This window comes from Atta cephalotes, assembly GCF_000143395.1.
Source record: "Atta cephalotes unplaced genomic scaffold scaffold00001, whole genome shotgun sequence".
In the NCBI taxonomy this organism is placed as follows: Eukaryota; Metazoa; Arthropoda; class Insecta; order Hymenoptera; family Formicidae; genus Atta; species Atta cephalotes.
Genome location: NW_012130065.1, coordinates 9,139,943 through 9,163,189, shown reverse-complemented (window position 1 = coordinate 9,163,189; position 23,247 = coordinate 9,139,943). Strand labels below are relative to the sequence as shown.

Genomic DNA, 23,247 nt, shown 5'->3' with positions numbered 1-23,247 from the left:
GCAATTTTATGCGTGTTTTTTTAAGTAATGTGATAACCAAAAGAAATATTTTATATATGAATTGTCGCTTTTAATATGATAATATAAAAACAAATCTATTTTTCCTATTAATAAGCAATTTTTATATATCGTCTTTTATAATCCCAGGACAGAAAATGCTTATATTACTCGCTATTTTTTAAATCTGATGTATTCATATACAACATATGCAACTCTTTCATCCTGTACAATATTATATTGTATGCACTGTAGTATACATGTAGTTAATACAAATGTTAATTATATACATATACAGAGCACGCTTCCTTATTTTCACTATTCCAGATAGTTTAAAATCCTGATTATAAGGTCTTCGAGATTATAAGGTCTATTTACCAAAAGAAAGTCAGCTTTAACATACGAAAGCAATTCGACTGTACAAAATTGTAAAAGAGTTGTACAAAACTTATTTTCAAAACCGTTTTATAATCAAACGTAATAATCGCATGTATAAAATGGGATGATCAGTTTCAATTTGTAATGGAAACTGATATTTTATATAGGGGAATAGTGTCTAATAGATAAAAAATCCTTTTTCCGGATGTTTTTTTTAAATGGGATGGAAAATCCAGTATTGTGAATTTATAAAAAGGTTCGAAGCTATATACTTTTAGTTTACTAATAGAAACAACTTGATAAGTTTTACAAACATTCGTATGTGTTAAAATGCAACGAATATATAATTATCAAATTATTACATGATACACACATGTATCTGGAGATGCTTTGACAAATGTGAAATTTGTTTAAAATAAGCAACTTTCATATGTAAATGATTAAGTATTCTATTTCATTTTTTTTCCACTGCATGTATACATTACTTTTACGGATTATATATTTTAATCGTATAAGAAGTGGTAACTTAAAAGATGTAGGCACTGCCTAATATGGCGAGGTTTAATAATTTTGATTCAAAGGATTGCGTGTAATCGTCGAATATATAACAATCTATCAGATAGAAAATTTAGATAATTATTCGAGATATATCATCTATATAATGTAAAATATGTCAAATATATCAAGAATTATATATATATAAAACCTTGATTAACAAACTTAATATAATATTTTCTAATATTCTTATAGTAATGGCAAAATTTCACATCATGCAGAAATTATCTTGCTAGCATTCGTTATTATATCGTAAATTTTATTAAAAATTTAAGTTTCAGCTTATTTAATATTCAGACTGTTGATATTGTTGAAAGATAATTTCCAAACCGCGTTAAAGCACATACATTCAACTTGCATTATTTTTAATCTTAAACTCTCGTAGAAACCTGACCAATGAGTCTGGTTTTATCTATCTAGTAAGATATTAGATTTAAAAAATGCTGTTACTGGCCTGCGGCAAGTTGTTTATGCGTTTTATCACCTTATCATTCTATACTTTATTACTTCGAGTAATTGAATGCATCGCCCAATATAATCCTCTCCATATTAGGCGTAATTCCCCTATATATACCTATATATATGTATATTTCTATATACATATCCTTCTGTGTAAACTTTTACATATATGTATATAAAATTACAAGGACACGTTTGACGTGTAAGAGTTACGTAAAATGACCATCTGCAGACTGTTTAACAGAGCGCTTGTAGGAATTGTATAAGCGTACGTGTCGGACGCCCGGTCATTCCAGCCGGGATATATGGTAATTCGTCGTGGGCGGGACCCATGACACCAGCTATGTCCAAATGCATCCACGGCGTATCCTTGGTGATAAACTCTCTCAAAAATGCAGCGGCAGTACAAGAGCCACCACCCTTGCACTTCGCGATATTATTTATATCAGCACCTTTAACTTTTTCTGAAAATTATCGGGACATTTAATAACGGGACAGTGAGATCCGGAGATAATAAAGAATGAATATATAAAGAAAGAAGTTTCTAAAATAGAGTTATAAAATAGATAACGTAACGCGTGCATAAATTCTTTGAATCACTCACTTGTTACTTCATCCGTGAAATGCTGCCACAGAGGTAATCTCCATACTCGATCGCCGGTTACCGTGCCAGCATTTCTCAGAGTTTCGTAAAGGTTGCCATCATTAGTAAATACTCCAGTTGCAGAATTCGACAAGGTGATTCTCATGGCACCAGTCAACGTAGCGATATCCAAGATAAATCTATATTTAAATTGAAGACACTTATCTATTTATAATTGTTTTAGATAATTTCTCTGCTCCGAAAATATTGATAAAATACGATAATATATTAACATAACATAGGAAATATCTTTTTGCTAAAATTAGGATCCAAGAGATATAGTTCTTTTATACTAATTCTAAATATTAAGACCAATACAATTTATTTTATTTAGTTTCAAGCAAACCTTGGGTTAAACTGTTCAGCGTAGGACAGCGCATCGGCGAGAATCAGCCTGCCTTCTGCGTCGGTGTTGTCCACGATGATGGTCTTGCCGTTCATCGCCCGCACTAGATCTCCCGGTTTCGTAGCATGTCCGGACGGTAGATTCTCCGTGAGTGGGATCAGTCCGACAATATTTTTCTTCAGTTTGAGTTCCGCTGCGGCTCGTATGGTAGCGGCCACACAGGCGGCGCCGCTCATATCTGCGCGCATCTCGTCCATCTCCGCTGATGGCTGCGAGAAATTGCTTACCTTAAAATCTCATTTTCTCGTTAATTATTTCTAGAAATAGAGAAAGACTGACTCACCTTAAGGCTGATGCCACCGGCATCGAAAGTAACTCCCTTGCCAACAAACGTCATTGGTGACTCGTTCGGATTCTCGGCGCCCTTGTAACTGATTTCGAGGAACTTGGGTGGTTCGATGCTACCGCGCGCCACACTAAGGAACGAATCCATCTTCTTCTGCTCGGCCCAGCTTTTGTCATGTACTTGTACATCAACCCCGAGATGCGTCAAAACCTCAAAGACCCTTTGCGAAAATATTGTCGGTGTCATCAGATTCGCGGGCGTGTCCGAGAGTTCGCGAGCCCAGTTTTGTGCTTGAGCTTTGATAATGCCAACTCGCCATTCTGCCCTTAAAGAATAATAAATTATTAGTTTTGTATTCTTAAACAAAATCTACATTTTTCAATTTTAATGAATGTTTTTTGATAAACATAAAGAAATATTACTTACTCTCCTTCTTCTCCGTATAGTGAAATCTTTGGTAATTTCTTTTTCTTTTCTTCATTTTTATAACCTTGATAAAGCCATGTGGATAAACCAGCTCCTTCAGCGGCAGCTTCCGCGTCTCCTAGCATTTCTAACTTAATGTCCTTTATCTCGACATCATCCAGTGCACGGCAGCCCGCTAGAAAATAAAATTAAAACTTTAATAGAATATATAATATTTTATAATATAATTTTCTTTTTAACGATTTTCCTTTAAAACCTGTTTAAAAAATGGATAAATCATCCTGTATACTATAAACAATTATAATTACACTATAATCTTAAACGCACAAAAGAAATTAATACCATTTAATAAGATAAGAACATGTTTTGAAATTGTTTCAATTTAGCATATATATATATATATATATATATATGTGTGTGTGTGTGTGTGTGTGTGTGTGTGTGTGTGTGTGTGTGTGTGTGTGTGTGTGTGTGTATAGAGCTTAAAGTATTATCTGAAGGGATTTGAATAACAAAGTGACTGTATTTGCATGATACATAATTTGAATACTAAAGATTACCTGCTGCGGCAACACGTACACTTTCCTTCCCTTCATGAATCTCCTCAAGTTTGTTAATCGCAAGACCTTGTTTCCCCAGTCCAACTACCGCGACTCCGGAGTAATCTGTTTCATCCAAACCCCAAAACACTCTAGCATGACCTTTAGGGATCTTTGGTCCTGCTCTGTAGCGCAAACATTCGTTCGAAGTTAGTGAAAAAATTTTGACCATAACAATTTGTTGAGGAAAAATATGCGATAATAACGCATTTAGTAGACAGAAATATTCAGACACAAATTCATAAATTTATTAATTACAATAGAATCTAGGCATTCTTTTGACATTCATCATGTATGGTATATTTGCAATTTTAAAATATACTCTAAAAATATACTATTCTTTATTCTAGAATATTCTTTTTTTCATTCAGTTATACATTATACATCGGTACATTTACAATTACTCACTTCGGAGAGTATAGCTACACATTAATTCACAACTGCTGTTTTTCTGAGCTACAGTATCAGCGTAGATACATTACGTTACGGAACTGTTTCACATCAGTTCTCACTAACACTGTTGAAACGAGCATTATAACCTATTTAGCAGCTTAAGATATAATATACAATGAAATCTGTTGATAAACTTCATAAATTGTTTTATATACAATAACGCTATAAGTAGTAATGTGACTTTGTCATGGGGTTTACTTGGCATAGTAGTATAGTAACACAATATAATAAAAAATAAATTTACATATAATTAGATATGTTCGCCGCAAATAAGAAATAATAGATTCATTAATATTATAACAAGAGCAATTTTATATTTAAAAAAAAAAAAAAAAAAAAAAAAAAACAACTTCTATTCAATTTCACATTCCGAAAATTTATGTGAATGTTATATATTTTTACCATAATATATTTCATTCCTCTATTTCCTTTATTCTTTGTACAATTTCTTTTCTTAAATAATGTTCATATTATTTAAAACAATAATTTACTTTGTTTTATTTTGTTTTTTCTGTTCTTCGATTATTCAATGTTTCAATTAGGAGTTAATATAATATTACAAATTTTTTAACAGCAAAATCAAACACAAAGAAGACATAATATAATCAATAAAATAATTTAATATTTAGTAAAGAAATATCATAAGTCAGTTTCAATAAAAATATGTGTTATCTATATATACCATTATGAGTGCAAAAAAATATTGGAGATGTTGTTGATTACTTCTTATCACGTTTCTGTTTACAAGATTGTGCAATCACATTGTGATACCATCAAGTCAATTTAAGCTAAACATTTTGTTAAAATGCAAAAAAATTTTTTTAATATTTCTATCATGCGGCAGCGAAAATATCGGTATTACAATTATTATTGATTTCTAAGAAAATGCAGGTACGATTTGTATACAATTGCCAGTCCAAGTTACATATGTGTATCAGATTTATATTACATTTCAATATATATGCGTATTAATTTTGATAATTTCCGATTTGAATTTTTTCCAATTTTTAAAAAACTTAAGGGCTTCCTATATATTAATAGAAATATTTTTCAATAAAATATTTGCATTTATAGAATACAATTTGTAAAATATTATGAATATTCTTCTTTTATTTCGGAATAGAATAAAATCGTAATAATTACGGAACATAGAATTTTCGATATATTTTACAAATCTATTCTAACGATAGCAAATGTTTTATTAAGGAATATATTTTAATATAGTTTGCAAGAATTTTCTTTATGTATTTTTTTTTTCGCTTTTGATATCTAAAATGATTGCAGTGAGTAGGCAGGAGCCTTAAACAAGTGCATTTCAGATTTATTATGAAAATTCTGTAAAAAAAATTGTGCCATTATCAAACATTATTTATCATCTTTAAATTTGCATTAAGAATAGATTATGGATTAAGATATTAAAATAATCATTATTCGAACATTAAGAAGCGTTATTGGAAAATCACTCTCGAACACACGCATACACTGCTGTAAATTTTTGCAGGTTCGAACTGCTGCTTCCAAAAGTATTGTACTTATTGTACTAAGTGCCATTCTCACATCACACGAGCATATTTAAAAATATATATGTATGTATGTATGTATGTATATATGTATATATCTGCACAAAATAATTCAGCAAGCGTGCAATTATGGTATCTCCAATAAATGTTAAGTATCGATAACGTAAAATTACGAAAGATCATCGTATAAGTCATACACAGGAATATTTTTTGAATATGTTATAACAATGTAAAACCTTTTTTACGATTCAGTCTGTTGAGATAGAATTACATCTAAATTAGATTAGAAAATAGATTTAAGACGAAAATGTAATAATTAACAGTACTGATTTTCCTAATCGTACGTATAATGCACACAGTGTATAATTTAGAATTGTACATATAGCGTAAATTCAGAATTATACACATAGCATATAGTTCAGAGAAAATATTTGTGCTCTCTGATACATTGAGCATGGATCAATCAAAGATCTCCATTTACAATAGTTTTATTCGCCGATAATGTATCATTTAACGTTATTTCCATCCGATCTACAAATTACTTCAATAGTAGAAATTTTTACTATGCGTTATTATTATAATTACGCTATTTAGAATGATTCCGTTATTTCTCGTTGTTATTCACGCTTAAAATAATCACAAGAGAGATACCATAAAATAAAAAGGGTCTAAGTACGCGGACAAAAACACAAAACAATAGATTTGATAAATTCTTTTCTTGAAGTAGAATTTTTGTCTTATTATTTTCATATTTCTAGTTTGATTCTACCTTCTTAATTATTTAGACCCGTTTTAATTTATAGTAATCGAATATACGTTTTTTTTTCACTCACAATCAGTTAAGTTCCCCGTTCAATTGTTTCTAATTGTCTCAAATCAGTTCTAATATTTTGATAATTCCTTGAGAATTAGCGGCTACTACGACATTAGACATCTGCCTCCAACACACCGCAGATACAAACTCATTCAGATCTTCTTCTCTTCTGTCTTGCACCTCCAATATGCTTCGAACGGCATCGAATTTGTACGAGAATAACTGCTTTGTCAGTCCTTTGTAATACACGTACAGTGCATTATTTTCTGATCCGCAGGCCACATAATCACCATCAGTGGCGAGTCCGACAAAATTCTTCTCATTTACATGCCCAACGAACGATCGTAAACAAAGCGGATTATTTATATTCCACATCTTCAACTGAGAATCTGTACTGGCTGATACAATTTCCTCCTTGTTGATAAACTTGACATAAGAGACGGCTTTGCGGTGGCCTTTGAATATGCACAGTGCTTCCTTCATGTTGCGTAAATCGTAATAATGTACGCAGTGATCTGCAGAGCCGAATGCCAAGTGACATGAGCTGCGTGGATTAAATTTCACGCAGCATACGTTTGCTTTCGCTTCTAACGACGCCACGGAATAATCGGTATTCAATGCCCACAACTTGACTCGGGCATCGTCAGAGCCGGACGCGATCAATCTAGTGTCCACGTCATTGAAATCGACAGACCAACACCTCTTCTCATGCTCCTGGAACGCCTTTGTCCTCTGACCAGTCATCGCGTCCCATACCGTCACGGTGCCTTCGTAATCAGAAGATGCAAGCATTCCTTTGTGAAAGGAATTCCAAGAAACACAAGAAATCTTGGAGCTAGAAACCATCTCGACGCAGGGATAATGAATGTCGACGGTATCACGGATAACCGCACCGTAATCGAATACTTTGATACGTTTGGTAACACCGGCAATTGCAAAGAATTCGTTGTCCTTGTCGAACTCGATACTGGATACAATGGTTGAGTTATTGAAGAGATCCGACGAATAGTTGAGGGTGGCCAGTGGACGAAGGGAATTGTACCTCGAGAATTTGACGAGATTCTCGCGAAAGACGTCTAGACCGGAACTCGTGCTGTGCACGCCACCGTGCTGTTGAGCTTCGCTCTGAGATTGTGTTTTCTGGCCGAGTAACAGTTCCTTGCCGCGAGAGTCGAAATAACATTGAACGAAATCGTCGAAATGAGCGTGTAGCCTCTTTCTACGTATGGCTAGCGTTGATCCACCGGGTTGACTGATACTTGGATTGGTGAAGGTATCAGTGGCCTTTTCACTAGGTTTTATCATATTTGAGTCTATTATATCTATAAGGCCAAGCATCTCTCGCCTAATGGCTGATACTTGTGCGGAATCGTTCTCACTCGCTTTCTTGACGTCCTCTACCCGCGGACACTTACTCTGAACGTCCTTCAGAATGTTTTCTACTTCCTCCATGTCCTTTTTGATCAACGCCACTTCTTTTTGCAACTGATTTTTTTGCTCTTCCTTTTGCTGCAGCAAGTGTTTGAGAAACTCGTGTAAAAGCTTGTTTTGCGCCGTACAAGTCTCTGCCTCGAGCAGATGCTTTCGTTGAGTCAGCACCTCCAACATCACATTTACGTCAGGTAGAGTAAGATTGGCGCTCTCCGCTGCCACAATGCTCCTCAGTCCGTCAGATGCTGGTACCGAAGAATCGTTACCCACCGTTCTGTGCCTACTATTGTCCGTGTAAGAGCCTAGCTGAGCGAGACCCTTGGTTCTCGTTTTATACTTGGAAACTAGCTCGTCCAACAGAAAATTCGGGAAAATGTCCTGTTCGCTCAACGTGAAACTGCATTTCGGGCAACGGTCTTTAATCTCTAAACATTTTACAATACAATGATGACAAAACGTATGTCCACAACGTGTGATATACGCCGTGTCGATAAGATCGAAGCAAATCGGACACATGTAATCATTGCTCTTATCTTCTAATATGCCAGTCATTCTCTGTAGCACGTTTGTAGGTGGATGAGGCTTATTAAATTTACCATCGCCTAATCCACCACTGCTCCCTGCGCTGCTATCATTCCCCATATTACTGTCGCCAGGAGTCGACATTACTAATATTACTCTACTTGATTCTTGTGTCAGTCTTGAAGCAGTGATGGTCAATTAACTCAACGATTTAACAGCTTAAAATCTCTTATTTCAATTTCGTCTGATGTTGCATTGAAAAGAATGTATCATAAATCAGGCAGTATTATATTCTCATTTATAAAGCGCAGCGTGTTTCTAGGATATCCTTGTGCGGAGCAAGTTGCGCTTCATATCATGCGTATAATACCGTCTCTCACTCTAGTCACTCCTGAAACAATGAAAATAATGCCAGTGAGCTCGTGTTGCGCAAGACTATCATTGAAAAATTCAAAATTTTCAATTAACAGAAATGATACTTCATATATGACAATTTTAAGATAACAAAGGGAAAGCACTTTTTAATGTCAGATAAAGCTCAGGCAGCATTATAACAATTGTTTCAGGCTGGAAATATGAATAAAATATTTAAACATATTGTTATATCGTATGACCAAACGAAAGTGAAACAACAATTTGGAAGTGCAATGCTGTATGGGGGCTGGGGCTTTCTTATACGCGTCATGATACTATAACTTTGTGTACACGCTTGTTAAATAAAGTATGTGTGTATATATACATGAAGAACATAGATTAACCTTGTTGAAAGAAGGAAGGGTTCAATATGGAGAAAGAAAAAAGGAATTTGAAGAATATTCAATGCGTTGAGTCAACATTTGTGTCCAAATAGTAAGGCAGAGTAGTCTGGCAAATATATTCTACAACAGTGACGCACAAGGGATACAGCCTTGTTAGATAACAAAATAATATAATAGTCTATAACACAGAACGACGCTCTGCGGCGTGATGCCGTTTCTAAAATCGCGCGGATGCACAAAAGAGATTTTACAGTGATGATAAGTAGCGGGTATTGAGACTTACAGCAGAATGTTTTTCAGCAGCTTGCCGTTAACCAGCTCATTGTACTTGGCCGCCGTAGGGGTGAGCACGACATCCTCGCTTTCAGTTTCGTATACACCCAATACCAATCCCGTCTGCGGAAAAAAAGGGGTAAATATGTCAGATGAGCGATAACAACATCATCGACGAGTAAATATATCTGAGAATACGGAATATCGAGTCAGCGACATTTGATTGTTGACGTCGACAGGAAGGAGTTCAGATAAAACGCCCAAGATATGTTTGCACTTGCACACGACGACAAATTGCATCATGCTTGTCCGAATTTTCCGAGATTCCACGAAAATTTCGCGTCTCATTGTTTCGAAGAGCGAACGTGCAGTTTTTTAATCAATGAAGAAGAATCGCACGATATTACCTTCATGGTCGATACGTTGGCGAACAGACGCAAGTGTGAATTTCCGTACTGTAGTGCTCTAGTCCTGATAAAAGACAATGCCATAATTCGTTCCCAAGAGTATTAGGTGTGATACATATATACCCTCATCATGAAGGCGCACACGACGGCGACGGTGAAACGACGATTCTGATAGGTTGGATTTAATCTCCGAAACATTGGCGCCACGCGAATGTAAACCAATGTAAATCGCGCGAATTATGAATGCGAAAGACTTCTTCGATGATAATCGACGACTTCCCAAACAGAACAGCATGTCATTATGATATTATAATAATGTCAGAATGACTCTAAAATGATCATTAAAAGTTATTTTTCAATCATTTTCGATTCATTTTAATGTCATTTTGACGTTATTGTTACTTGTTGTTCTGCTTGGGTTTATATGCAAAAATATTTTTTTATATTATATATAAAAATCTATGGAGCGTACTCTTCTAAGTTTTTTTATCATCTTTTTAGTTTTGCTTCAAAGAGAAAAACTTGACACAAAGACTGCGTTCGAAAATATCGCTCGGATACCTTTGCATCATCTTATTCTTGATTAACATTAAACAAGTTATTAATGTTAAACAAGGGCAAGATGATGAATCTAAGGCATCGGAGCAACGTTTCCGAACGCAGCCAAAATAATTGTATCGTACGTTGAGGCTAAAAAATAATTTGTAAAAAATAAAATATCTTAACGTAAAAATATATTTTGAAAACTTCCTTTTTTTTGACATAATCGTGTTTATATTTGTTCTAAACGTACTATTCGGTCCAAAATAAAAAGCTCGGAATATCTTTCTTAGCAAAAAATATCTAGATTGTGTGAATCACATTGTGTGAATGAAATTTTGAACATTTCAAAGAATAGCTAAAAACAAAATATTGTATAGTATACATATTTATATTTTCAAAACTTAATTTATCTTAATTTATCTAAACTTTCTAATTTTTAAATGATAGTTAAAGCAATTTTTACAGAAAATTTTCCCATGCACATAATTAGTGTAATTTATACTATATAAATTAAAGTATTAAATGCTAAATTATATTTGTGAAATAAATTAGATATTTTATATTGCAACTTTTTTTTATACATATGTAAGTATTATAATATATATATATAAATATATTACAATAAATACAAATATATGTATAGTAAATATAGGGAACTTTGTTACATAACTTAGCAATTTTAATTTTTAATAACTTAACATTAATTTTCCAAACACAAACATTTTTTCTCTTTCTCTCTATTGAAAATTTCTTGTCTCGTTTTGAAGAACAAACACATCGCATTAATCGATAATTTATCTTCCTATCGTTTGTTTTCAACTATCTATTCATTTGCATTTTCCTCTCCCTTTTCCAATGCTTTCTTCAGCTTGTCATCATTGTTTTGTTTCTCGATATTACTCTTCATCTTCTATCGATTTTTCTTTTGTTTCTGTTTCCCCAATTTTTGTTTCTTCTCTTGTTCTGATCTTGTTTGATCTTTTTCAGCCATTGTCAGATGAAGATTTATTTGTAGAATGATTACTGTCTGAAATATCTGACTTAATGTCCATCTCTTTTCTAGCGAATGATACTTTATCTTAAGCATTATCAATTGCCTTTGTAGTTTTCTTTCCTGATTCTCCAATGGCTTGACTACTTGGCTTTCACTCGGAAAGAACGATTGTACTAGATATTTATGTACTAAGTATATATTACTTCTGTTTCTTGAACTATTGTCTCTGGTTGTCTTTTGGTTGTCTTTTCAAGGTGAGAGTCTGGACAATGAAATACCATCGTACCTAGCTGATATATTAAGGAATATGTGGATTATTGTTCTTGCATTTTTTTGTCAATGATGATTGGAGCATGCCGGCCTTTTTTGCCTCCTTCAAATTCTTCGCTATTCTTTTCTATTTCTCTTGAGTAACTTGTCCTCAAAGGAATTCTTGTTCTTTAAGATGTTAGTCATGGTCATGTTTGTTGACGAATTCATCATTCAGTTGGAAATTTTACCTTCTTCCTTTTGCCTTTATCCCTTTTCTGTAAATTTTAAGTCTGTTTATAGCTGAATTAATATAAACTTTTTATACTTAATACTACTTTGGAATAAATATATATTTGAACTTTGGCAAAAGGGAGAGGGGAAGTTCTAATTTGCAATTCAGTGCAACAATAAAAAAATAAACCTTATGATTTACTTGTATTTTACTTGTAATGTTTTATCAGAGAATATCATTGTTTTATTTACATATATTCAGTAATATGTTAACGAAGTTATATTCATGAACTAAAGAAAACTTGAGAATAAACATGTCCGCACTTAAAATAAAATCTACTAACGCCCCTATATGCGTGTACATTGAACTACGTAGCCAAGCTACGAATATTCTAATTTCTAGTTTCTAGCGAGGCATGATTTTTTTCTGTCGCCTACTTAGTGTTCTACAAATTGATTCCGTAAAAAAAACTAGAATAACATGTCCATTATAGAATAACTAAGTTGTTCTATGGTTCCGAAATATTATACGCTTTATAAGATAATTTTGCATAAATGTTTGATTTCCATTTTACATCGAATGAACCTTGTAATGAGACACGATAGCCTACCTAGAGTTCAGTTTATCGCCATTTTGCCAATGCAATCGTCTAAACTTTCACATTCGTACACGATCTATTTTATTATTATTTACTACGCTTATTTTTTGTTCTGAATTTATTCGATTTATTTACATATCTAGCAGCTTGTTGATTTCATGCGAAACCTTTCTGCACAGTTATGCATCTCCAATGAGGCGAAGCGCTTTTCGCAACGCACCTTTCATCCGCTAGAAGTCCCGGTTGATCGACTTGGAGACTGGAGTGGGGTCTCAGAGGCCCTGGCGTGGAAACAAGAGGGGGAGGGGGGAAGCACGATTGTATTGGGGGTCCCTGTAAGTGTGTCGGGAGTCCTGTCATATGTCGGATTTTTCATCGGATTGTTTGCGAAACGCGATCGCGCACATTTCTCGGCGACTGCACGAGCAATTCGACGAATTCGAGGATTTCCAGGGTGAGCGCGAACATCGAGTGGACCATTCTCGCGCGGCCCCCCGTGCGAGCGAAACGCATTCGGGCCCCGCATCTGCTTCGAGAGTTGGAATGCGGGATCAACATGGAGGAGGTGGCGGATAGATCGATATTGCTCGGTGATGTCACGCACGGTCGCTGACTCTCCCGTCCAGCATCCCGTTGTGAGTTAATTGTGAAATTCGCACGTCAAACCGTGCCGTAAACGGTCGTGACGCGTCGCGAATGGACGCGTCTATAAGGCCCCTCCCCGCGCCTTAACTCGCACTCTGTAAATACGCACCACCGCGCAAAATTCGAGATCCATACAGTGGCAAAATTTTTTTTCTCGAAAGTGAATACCGTAACTTATCATTAAAGCAGTGCGAAAGTAATTCTATCTGAGAAAAGTGGAATTGTGGCAGTTCTACATTTAGCTTCGTAAATTCGAAGAATAATCTATCCGTAAATTAATTACGTCATGACATATGTCGTCATTAAACAACACAGGCTAATAATTAAGCATATAAAATTTGAATTTTCTGTATTTTTTAGAAATAATTTCGAAAGCAATTTCTATTGTAATTTAGTTTGCCAATTTTGACTATATACTTTGATTGTTAAATTTTAAGTTAGAATTTGTCCTTTAATTTCGAAAAATATACTTACGTTTTTATTACGTGTGAGCAAATCTATGAAAATCTATTAAACATAAAGTAACAATAACATTATATTAATATTATAATTTCTTACTCAATAAAATAATAATAATAATAGCAATAATAAATAATAATTTTATTATATGCACTTACAATTGGATTTTAAACATTGTTTAAAATTGCAAAAAAATATATACACATATACATATATACTATATATATGTAACATAACACAAGTTGTAAATAACTGTTTAGTAGGAAATTATAACATTGCTGTAACGTTACTGTTACTTTATGTTCAGCGAGAAAATGTTTAAAAACATAAATCATGTTTTAGAATGTAAATATTGTTGTGAAATGTCCTTCGGATCCAACAATTTTTATCTCTACTTAGAATATGAATATAAAAATTACACGATTGTATTGAAATGAATTTCTGAATTGCAGAACGGAGCATGGAATGGAAGGATCATGCCCACTCCTCTTTCCCAGCTTCGGGGAACAGAGCGGTTCTGAGCGGGGAGGAGGCTACTCGTCGCAGAAGGTCGGCGTTTATCGACCAGGAGCGGACGCTATCGACTTGGGCTATCACACTCTCGATAACAATGCTTGCCGCACTACTTCATCATCGTCCTCATCAACCCCAGGTGTATCCAGCACGCCGACTCGTCAACAACAACAGCAGCAACAGCTATCGCAGCAACCTAAGCATCTGGTTCATCACGTCATCGTCAATGACCTCTGCCAGCTGGACGACAGTCTGCTGCTGAGGATCTTTAGCTGGCTCGACACCCGCGATCGCTGTTCCCTGGCGCAGACTTGCCGACGACTCTGGGAGATTGCGTGGCATCCAGCACTCTGGCGAGAGGTCGAGGTGCGTTATCCACAGAATGCTACCACGGCGTTAAACGCGCTGACGCGCCGTGGTTGTCATACCTGTGTCCGTCGTTTGGTCCTGGAAGGCGCCACCGGGTTGCCCGGCATCTTCGCTCAACTGCCATACCTCAATCTGACCTCCCTAGTGTTGCGACACTCGCGTCGAGTTACCGACGCCAACGTCACCACCGTACTGGACGGCTGTGCTCATCTCAGAGAGCTTGACTTGACTGGCTGTTCTAATATTACTCGTGCCTGCGGTCGTACCACTATTTTACAGCTACAGTCGCTCGATCTTAGTGATTGCCATGGAGTCGAGGATTCCGGTCTGATGCTAAGCCTGTCGCGCATGCCGCATCTGGGATGTCTTTACTTACGTAGATGCAGCCGCATTACCGACTCTAGCCTGGCTACCATCGCTTCCTACTGCGCCAATCTGCGTCAGCTGTCGGTGTCGGATTGCGTGAAAGTTACAGACTTCGGGGTGCGCGAACTGGCTGCACGTCTCGGTCCATCGCTCCGTTACTTCTCCGTAGGCAAATGCGATCGCGTGTCCGACGCTGGTCTGCTGGTCGTCGCCCGTCATTGCTACAAGCTGCGCTATCTGAACGCTCGTGGTTGCGAAGCGCTTAGCGACAGCGCGACCATCGCCCTGGCACGTGGTTGTCCGCGTATGCGCGCTCTGGATATAGGCAAATGCGACATCGGCGATGCGACCCTCGAGGCACTCTCTACTGGATGTCCGAATCTGAAGAAGCTGTCCCTATGCGGATGCGAGAGGATCACCGACGCTGGTCTCGAAGCCTTGGCCTACTATGTACGTGGCCTGCGGCAACTCAACATCGGCGAGTGCTCCAGAGTCACGTGGGTCGGCTATCGCGCGGTTAAACGTTACTGCCGACGTTGCGTCATAGAACATACCAATCCTGGATTCTCCAGCTGATGTTATCCAATCAGCAACGTTGCTCGTATTAAGAATCCCGAGCAATAGTATGGAAGTATTCTCGGAGGAAGGTACTCCGAAGAGGAGAATATTCTGATGAATTCTCTGGAAAAGGGATTTTGATATATCCTGAGAATATTAAAAGTAGGAATTATGTTAATATAATACATTGAGAATACATTCTCTAGTATAATTTATAAAGATGTTCGAATATTCTCAGGATATTCGCTTATTTCGTAACACTAATCTCAAGTGCCAGAGTGTAATATAGCGAAAGTTTATAGAGAATTGTAAACCTAATTTGTTATCAAAGTTTACGCGATGATAAATGTTATTTTTGATACGGCGCGACGAAAAGAAAAACAACAAAGGTGAATCATCAATTTTTGAGATCGATAACTTGTATCGTTTGCAATTTATTTATTAACAAACACCATTTCGTCGCTCACATATTTGTAAAAAGATTATTTCACAATTGGTTGTAAAAATATATACATATATCTAGCTTTTCAAAAATCACGCATGCTATTTATTGTTTCTATAATTTAATGCATTGTGTAATGATAATGAATCGTTTATATTTTGTAACAACGTTTTGTAATTTATTGTAATAACGATATGATATTAAATATTCTCATTTCTTAACACCATTGGAATTAATATGTGGATTTATTACATGGCATATACAATACGTATGAAATTGCATAGAAATATGCAATAAATCAGTTCTTGTTAAACTAAATTATTTTTTTAATCCAAAATTTCGCGCAACAAATTTTATTTATATTTATATCATAAAAAAAATTGTTATTGTTAAAAAATTAAATATACTGCAAATTTCATTAAACAATTTTTATAAAATTGTGACTTCGACATTTATACAAGACTTACAAGATTGTAATTTTTTGAAATCTTTATTTTTCTTCTAACTTACAAAGCAAAATGTTATTAAAACCTTACAGTTGCAAAGGGTAATTTTAACATGCAATATATATAAAAAATATATAAAAAATATAAAAAATATTTATATGTATAAATACATTTTTAAGAGAATTGAATTATAAAACTCGTTCTCATTTATTAAATCACGATTTCAACAATCATTTTTGTGCCATAAAATATATCTACTTTCAAAAACATTTTGAATATTGAACTGAATGTGCGTGATGCATGTTTACAAAAACGTAAAATAATTCAAGCTTGTTTCCTCCCGTGATCGATAAAATAATGTTGGTAAATTATTAAAAATAGATTGCAATGATGTCCATTTTATGATTTAGATGTTTTTGTTGGCTTAAAAATAAAATATGTGATCCGTTATCTCTCAGAGAGAAAATCGATGCTATTATTTTGGAATTGGCGCTTTCTGTTATTTAAACATTAAAGAATACAAACAAAAAATTACCTCAAGTAATAGAACGATGTTACAAAATGATGTAATGTCCAGTAGACTAAAATACAATAGAAGTCTGTATAGTTGCTTTCTGTTTGCACCAAAACTCAGATAATTCTCATTTATGATGTCATTACTCAGTTGAATGCTGCACGTTACTTTTTATTCTTATAAGAGATTCGATTTTTACTTACATTCTGCACAAGCTCGATAGCTTGAAACTTGTACTTTACTGAGTCTATTAGCTCGCATTAAAAGTAAGATTATAAACCTGTGTTGTCACGCAATAACTTTGTCATCAAAGTAAGCAAATAATGACGCCATCTGCGTATAAAATACTCGTAACTTTTATAGATTCAGTATCGCTTGTGTGAAAATAAAAAGCAATATCCAAGAAATACAAAAAAATCAACAAAAAATCAAAATAATTTTATTTTTATTCTTAACGTCAAACAGTCAAATTTTGTAATAAAAAATCATTTTGACTTTGACGTCTAAATAAAGTCATTCTGACTTTTTTTTGATATATTTCTTGAATATGTCATTCTTTAATGTCATTCTATATAATTTGAACACATTTTCGCGTATCTTCGTGCATTTCATTCGGACTTCGCATTCAGTGTAAATTTGTGCCGGCGCCGTTTCGTTTTCGATAAACGCCTGCGCGAATTTTCTTCGGGAACCCGCGTTCTCTGGTAGGGATAGCGCGGGATTCAGGGGTGAAATTGCACGGTAGTTGAAAGCCGTCGTCGTGTATCAGTCGTACGTAGGCGGTCACGCGGTCACGAGCAGGCCCTCAATTCCATGTCGCCCTCTTCCGTTCTATTCCTTCGATACGGGCTTCTTCTGATCATCGCCTTCGGAAATGGTGAGTACTCCCAGAATTGTGCGATTTTCATTTAACGATCGATTTGGATGTTTTTAGCGCTTCTATCCTTGTTTTGCATTCAATGAACAATAAAGACAGAATGATGACTATATGCTTAAAGCGCGTAATTGTCCAAACCGAACGCAGCCGATAATTCGCAAGGTAGCCGCGAACGGACTTCTCGACTGGACTCAGACAACACAAAGTATCCAAAAGAGAGACATAAGACATCTTAAAGACGTTATGTCTCGATGTTGTCTGAGAAATCATTTTAGATTGTTTGCTTTTTTTGTTTCAATATTAGAACATTGCGATTGCAAATTGAAAAGTTTTCGCTTTGAGGATTTAAAATACTAAGATTGATAAGAGTAATAAGAGTTTTTGTTCTTTGTTTAATTTTCAGATCTCTTTGGTAATAAGTTTTGTTTCCTTAATTAATTGAATTTTTGTTGTAATTACTTAATATTATTAATTATAAATTTAATTTTTGCATAATTAAGTTTAATATTTAATCATTGAATGTTTAAAATAAAATAGATTTTCTTTCAAATGAAATTTTTGCAAATCTTTTCTAAATAGTTTAAAAATTTTTTCATTAATTTCTATAACAACAATAATAATAATAATAGTAACAATGTTTTCAAATTCGTATAATTTTATTAGCTAATAATTTTATTTCAATTATTGCCATTAGAGCTTGTTTAAAATAAATTAAGATAAACTTGAGATTAAGATAAACTATTATATGATTTATATGTAATATTTTCTTTTTAATATTTTATATTTTTTACAAAATTGAAAATTGAAATGTTCTCGCAAAATAAGTCTAAGAAATTATTATATTTCGTGAAAATTTACTTTTTTATAAAATCTATAAAAATATTTTGACGCAGGAAAAAATTTTACTTGAGCTCAAATCTCAGCAAAAATCTCATAGCACGACACCATTGTATAAGAAAGAATAATTATCTTGCTTCGAGAATTGGATTATTGTCACTTTTTTTAGATGTCCTTTAAAACTCGATTATTTACCCTTTTCCTATATTCTATATTTTACCCTATTCAATAATTTCGGAAGCTAAGAAAGATGTAGATCAATGAAGCTTCAAGGTTTGTGTCTTGGTATCAAAGTACACCGCGTTTAAGAATTGTTTAGATATTGTCTGTAGACGTCACAAAGCTCGTCATAGCTTTTGCCCGCCAGGACTACACAACCACTGATATCAAAGACGTCTGAGATGTAAATTACGCGACGCGATCAAATTCCCAAGGCTGAAACGTCAACAAATTGCGAGCCATTTTTAGGAAGGGCGTCCTCGACACGAGAGACAACGCGAACAATTCGCGATTTTTATTACATCTCTTGACCGAGAAATTTTCAAGGACGGTTCGATAATTTACATTCCCATGCCCGTATAAATAATAATTATCGTAGAATTTTTTTTAAAGATACATCCTTGAAGATTTAAATAGTCGAATCAATTTAACAGATGCAAAATATTTGCACGAATCTTCGATCGCACAAATCCTAAAATTTTAAATTTAGGCTCGGTAGAAAATTCTATTCGCAAAGGTCAGTTACAAGAGTGCAGTTGAATACGAACATGTTCAAACAGAATCCTGATGTGAGTTTACTTTTAACTGTCCCGGATATACATAAGAGAAAGGTTTGTGAAACTTTTAATGTTGAATGTCGCTTTCAGCGACACAATAATATTGCTTTCCGATTAAATCTAAAGAGATCAAAAAAATTAAAATAATGTTTGAATCTGTAAGTTAAAATATTGACTGAATTATGTTAAAAAAAATAATATAAATTCAATAATCGATTAATAATCGATGACATTAAATTAATATTATTTTGATTTGATACTTTCTTGTACTTCCAAGGAACGCGCAAAAATCAACAAAAAATCAAAATGATTTTGTTTTTATTCTTAATGTCAATAAATAGTCAAATTTTATAATTAGAAATCATCATTTTGATTTTCATGATGCCAAAATAAAGCTATTTTGACTTCTTTTTGACTTGATAATTCCTTGAGTTTGAAAATCAAGCAGAACATAAATTATCACGATATCAAAATTACGTTAAAATGGTTCTAAAGTAATTATTAAAAGTCATTTTTCAGTGTGAAAATGAGTTACGATTTTCATTTTAACGTTATTTTGACGTTATCGTGACATATTGTTCTACTTGAGAAGTGTTATATCGAGATATCACGAACAACGTCGTTGCCATTCTTATAAATTTGAGTCACTTTTAATTTTCCTTTTGATTTATTGCTTTAAAAATTATTTGAAAAATTACCTTTTTACTTTAAGTTAAAAGTTAATGATGTAATATTCTAATTAAATTTGTGATTTAATCTAATTCACAATAAATAATATATATATAATTTAGTTCAATTCATTTTGTAATGCTCGAAATTTGGTTTAATAAATGCCGGGAACAGATAATATATAGAAGGTTCTTACTAAAGGTTTCACGTAGCCCACGATGTAGCGATCTTAACTGGATCTCGTTATGGTATGTTGCGTCGCAGCTGGTAGTGTAAACATTTGCGAATCAATCGCGTCAAGGGGCCATTTGATGCCTCCTCCATACCACTAAATTCGGTGATCGGGATACTGGCGGAATTTACATATTCGTCGGAATCGGGGTCTGTGCATGCATTTAACAAATCGGTTTACGTACCGAGGTTTTAATGGTTTTGGGTCACCATCAGCGATTATTTCCTCGTCAACTTCACTACTTCACGTTCACTACAAACTAAGTTTTATCCATTTATCTGCGAATTGACACGCGGCTGATCGTGTACAAAACAACAGATTGTTTTTATGGAATTCAATACAGTAAAAAAGTTTGAACCAATCAAAGGAGAGAAACGAGAAATAATAAATAATAATAACTTTGTTAAAAGCATAGATGATTATTAGATATTATGTGTCGCTAAAAATTAACTGTTGAAAATTTCATGAAATTTAATGTACTTTTAGTTACACAATTTGAATTTAAAAAACAATAATTAGAAATTTGAATTTAATTTCATGTGACATTACATTAAATTTAATATACTTATAACTGAAAAGTATTAAAATACTTATATACTTAAATACTTAATATAATATGGCTCTCTTTCAAATAAAAATAAATTATGTTAAGAAAGGCTATGAGCCAAAATAATAAAATATAATGTACGTAATAAATACAAATAATTTAATAAAAATAAAAATAAAAATAAAAATATGCCTACATTAAACTAACGTTTCAACTCCGATCCGGAGTCATTCTCAAAGTTATAAAAGTAACTGAAAAATGAAAAGTATTAGATTAGAAAAATCAATTTCTTTTGATAAATTTGTTTATTTAGCCTCATATTATTCTGCCAATTATTGTTTTATTATTGCAATTTTACTCTTATTTCAAGTGTTCGGATAATCGAACATCTTCATATGTTGGAAGATAATCTCCAGATGCTGACAGATGTCTTCGCGTGATGAGCCGCTCTGTACGAAGAAATTCAATGTCAGTCGGTCGAGATCCCGTGAGATATTCCGCAGCTCATACAGTATCGACATCTAACATACGATCTCATTACGAATCTGTGAGATTTTTCGATCTCTGCAACGGTGACAGGCCAATATTTTTCGATCTATGAGAATCTTTTGAAATTATTTTTCTACTCGGAGATAAAAGATTTGAATATGTGATTATCATAAAAATGGCGTTAAAATGTTATGATATGTATTAAAATTATTTATATTTACAGCTTATTTAACAATAAAAAAAAGTAGAACTGATAAGATAACACAATCAAATATCCTCCTTCAATTTTGATAAGCTTTGGATACGTTAACGATTAAAATGTAGACAAAAATAAAAAATTCATATTTTTGTAAGTGCTTTCTTGCATGCTAAGAAGATGGAATTTCCCTTAAAAATATTAAGTTTTTTTTCTTCCTGCAGGATAAATATCGTTTGCATCATCAAAGATAAACAAAATATTTTAAATAAAAGTTGAATGGTTTCGAGAGTATTTTATTATAATAATAAAAACTTTTTCTTAATTTTTTAATTTTTACAAGTAAGTTTTTACTTATCACCGTAAAGCGCTCTTCAAAATCATTCAATTTTTATTAAAAATATTTTTTTATATCTTTTTAACAAAATTCACTCAGAAAGAAAAAAATCGATTTTTTCGAGATAGAATATTATTATTCCTTTAATATAAGCCAAACTGTGTATGAGCAAAACTGCCACTAATGTTACTTTAGCATCGTTCAAATATCGTTAGAAAACGGCACTCACTGTCGTTTGAAGCTACAACTTTTACAGTTCGATAAGACCATGAGGAATCATTCTCCTAATTACGAGCGGTATTTTCGCGACGAGTATCACTTCCTTGCAGTATCTTTCTACCTTCCTTACTTTGAGCTGAGATTAGCTTGGTCCTCTGACAGGTTTCACTACGCTTCACGGCACAATGGTCGCTTCAATGGGAAGGTGGACTGACGTTATACTGATCATGTAGCTGATCGCTATAATGGACGAACATTCACGTAACGAAACGGATCAGAGCCGTGATCAGAGAGAATGGCCCGGCGAAAGGAATCTCTTGATCGCTTCCCAAGACTTTACGCCGCTTTTCTCGCGTTCAGCCTTACACCATTCTTTACTCTAAGTGATTCGCCATCACATTTTATCCCTTCGAATATCATTTGTGCCGTGATTAGATGAAGTGGTTTTTTATACGGACACTTCATTTTTTTTCGCATGGTATTAAATTGAAAAAGAGGGATATAATTTAAAATTTTTAATAATTAAGTTAACGTACAATATTAGATTTATGCTTTATTATATTTCGTTAAATTTGCAATTTGGTTTAATTATAAATTTTATTTACATTATCGAGTTGTTTTTCATTAAATTATTAACAGCATCCAACAGTGATGAAAATGATTATTAAAAGCCTTGAAAGAGAGGAAAATTGAAATTTTTCTAGTTGAATAAGCTAAAAGGTATTGTTTAAATGTGTATAATATCAATCTTGGAATAATAAATTGAATATAAAAGATAATATTCTGCAATTAAACATACGGAATTTCTACAATTTCAACGAAAGACTTATCTAAACAATAAATAAAAGAAATGGTACATGCAGGATGTTTTTTCCGAATGTATATATCTCTTTCAAATTTATCTCTTACAGAAAAATAAAAATATTTTTATGATACAAGATGTGTATCTATTTTCTGCGCGCGCGCGCGAGTGTATGTGTGTGTGTGTGTGTGTGTGTGTATGTGTGTGTTGTTTTATTTCTATATATATCATTAATATAATTTATATAAAAAATATATAAATAAATTTATTGCACAAAATCTGTTTATATATTTTATCTATTTCGCTAATATTTCACTAATATTAAGTAATTTTATAATAACAATATATAATGTATAAAATTAAGAATATTATTATGTTAATTTTATTTCTTTCTCTCTCTCTCTCTCT

At 33.7% G+C, this 23,247-nt stretch overlaps 4 protein-coding genes across 4 annotated transcripts in view; 2 read left to right on the top strand and 2 right to left on the bottom strand.

Moving 5' to 3' along the window:
• Positions 1-1,626: 1,626 nt before the first annotated feature.
• Positions 1,627-10,011, bottom strand: LOC105626223 (cytosol aminopeptidase-like). Its single transcript, XM_012207531.1, has 8 exons — positions 9,928-10,011; positions 9,531-9,643; positions 3,711-3,874; positions 3,151-3,325; positions 2,722-3,049; positions 2,379-2,647; positions 1,994-2,172; positions 1,627-1,853 (listed from the first exon to the last, which is right to left on the bottom strand). The coding sequence occupies exons 1-8, from the start codon at positions 10,009-10,011 to the stop codon at positions 1,627-1,629; spliced, it is 1,539 nt and encodes a 512-aa protein (XP_012062921.1).
• On the bottom strand, positions 6,594-8,633 carry LOC105626213 (E3 ubiquitin-protein ligase RFWD2-like). The gene has a single exon (XM_012207521.1). The coding sequence runs from the start codon at positions 8,631-8,633 to the stop codon at positions 6,594-6,596; it is 2,040 nt and encodes a 679-aa protein (XP_012062911.1).
• Positions 10,012-14,115: 4,104 nt separating the features above from the next.
• On the top strand, positions 14,116-15,474 carry LOC105626205 (F-box/LRR-repeat protein 7). Its single transcript, XM_012207513.1, has one exon. It carries the CDS (start codon positions 14,116-14,118, stop codon positions 15,472-15,474), a length of 1,359 nt encoding a protein of 452 aa, XP_012062903.1.
• A 2,197-nt stretch (positions 15,475-17,671) lies between these two features.
• The window catches only part of LOC105626194 (neuronal acetylcholine receptor subunit alpha-7-like), a 22,428-nt gene continuing 16,852 nt past the window's right edge, over positions 17,672-23,247 (top strand). The window contains exon 1 of the mRNA XM_012207505.1: positions 17,672-17,735. Coding sequence (XP_012062895.1) covers positions 17,672-17,735 — 64 coding nt within the window. The remainder of the gene's footprint in view (positions 17,736-23,247) is intronic.

What these genes read in the sequence shown, in the direction of transcription:
- LOC105626213 (XM_012207521.1), bottom strand. Translation starts at nt 8,633, where the DNA reads ATGTCGACTCCTGGCGACAGTAATATGGGGAATGATAGCAGCGCAGGG.
- LOC105626223 (XM_012207531.1), bottom strand. Translation starts at nt 10,011, where the DNA reads ATGGCATTGTCTTTTATCAGGACTAGAGCACTACAGTACGGAAATTCA. An exon ending in CTGCTGAAAAACATTCTGCT is followed by an intron (nt 3,875 to 9,530) that starts GTAAGTCTCAAT and finishes TTTGCGCTACAG; the next exon opens with AGCAGGACCAAAGATCCCTA. An exon ending in TTTCACGGATGAAGTAACAA is followed by an intron (nt 1,854 to 1,993) that starts GTGAGTGATTCA and finishes GATAATTTTCAG; the next exon opens with AAAAAGTTAAAGGTGCTGAT.
- LOC105626205 (XM_012207513.1), top strand. Translation starts at nt 14,116, where the DNA reads ATGGAAGGATCATGCCCACTCCTCTTTCCCAGCTTCGGGGAACAGAGC.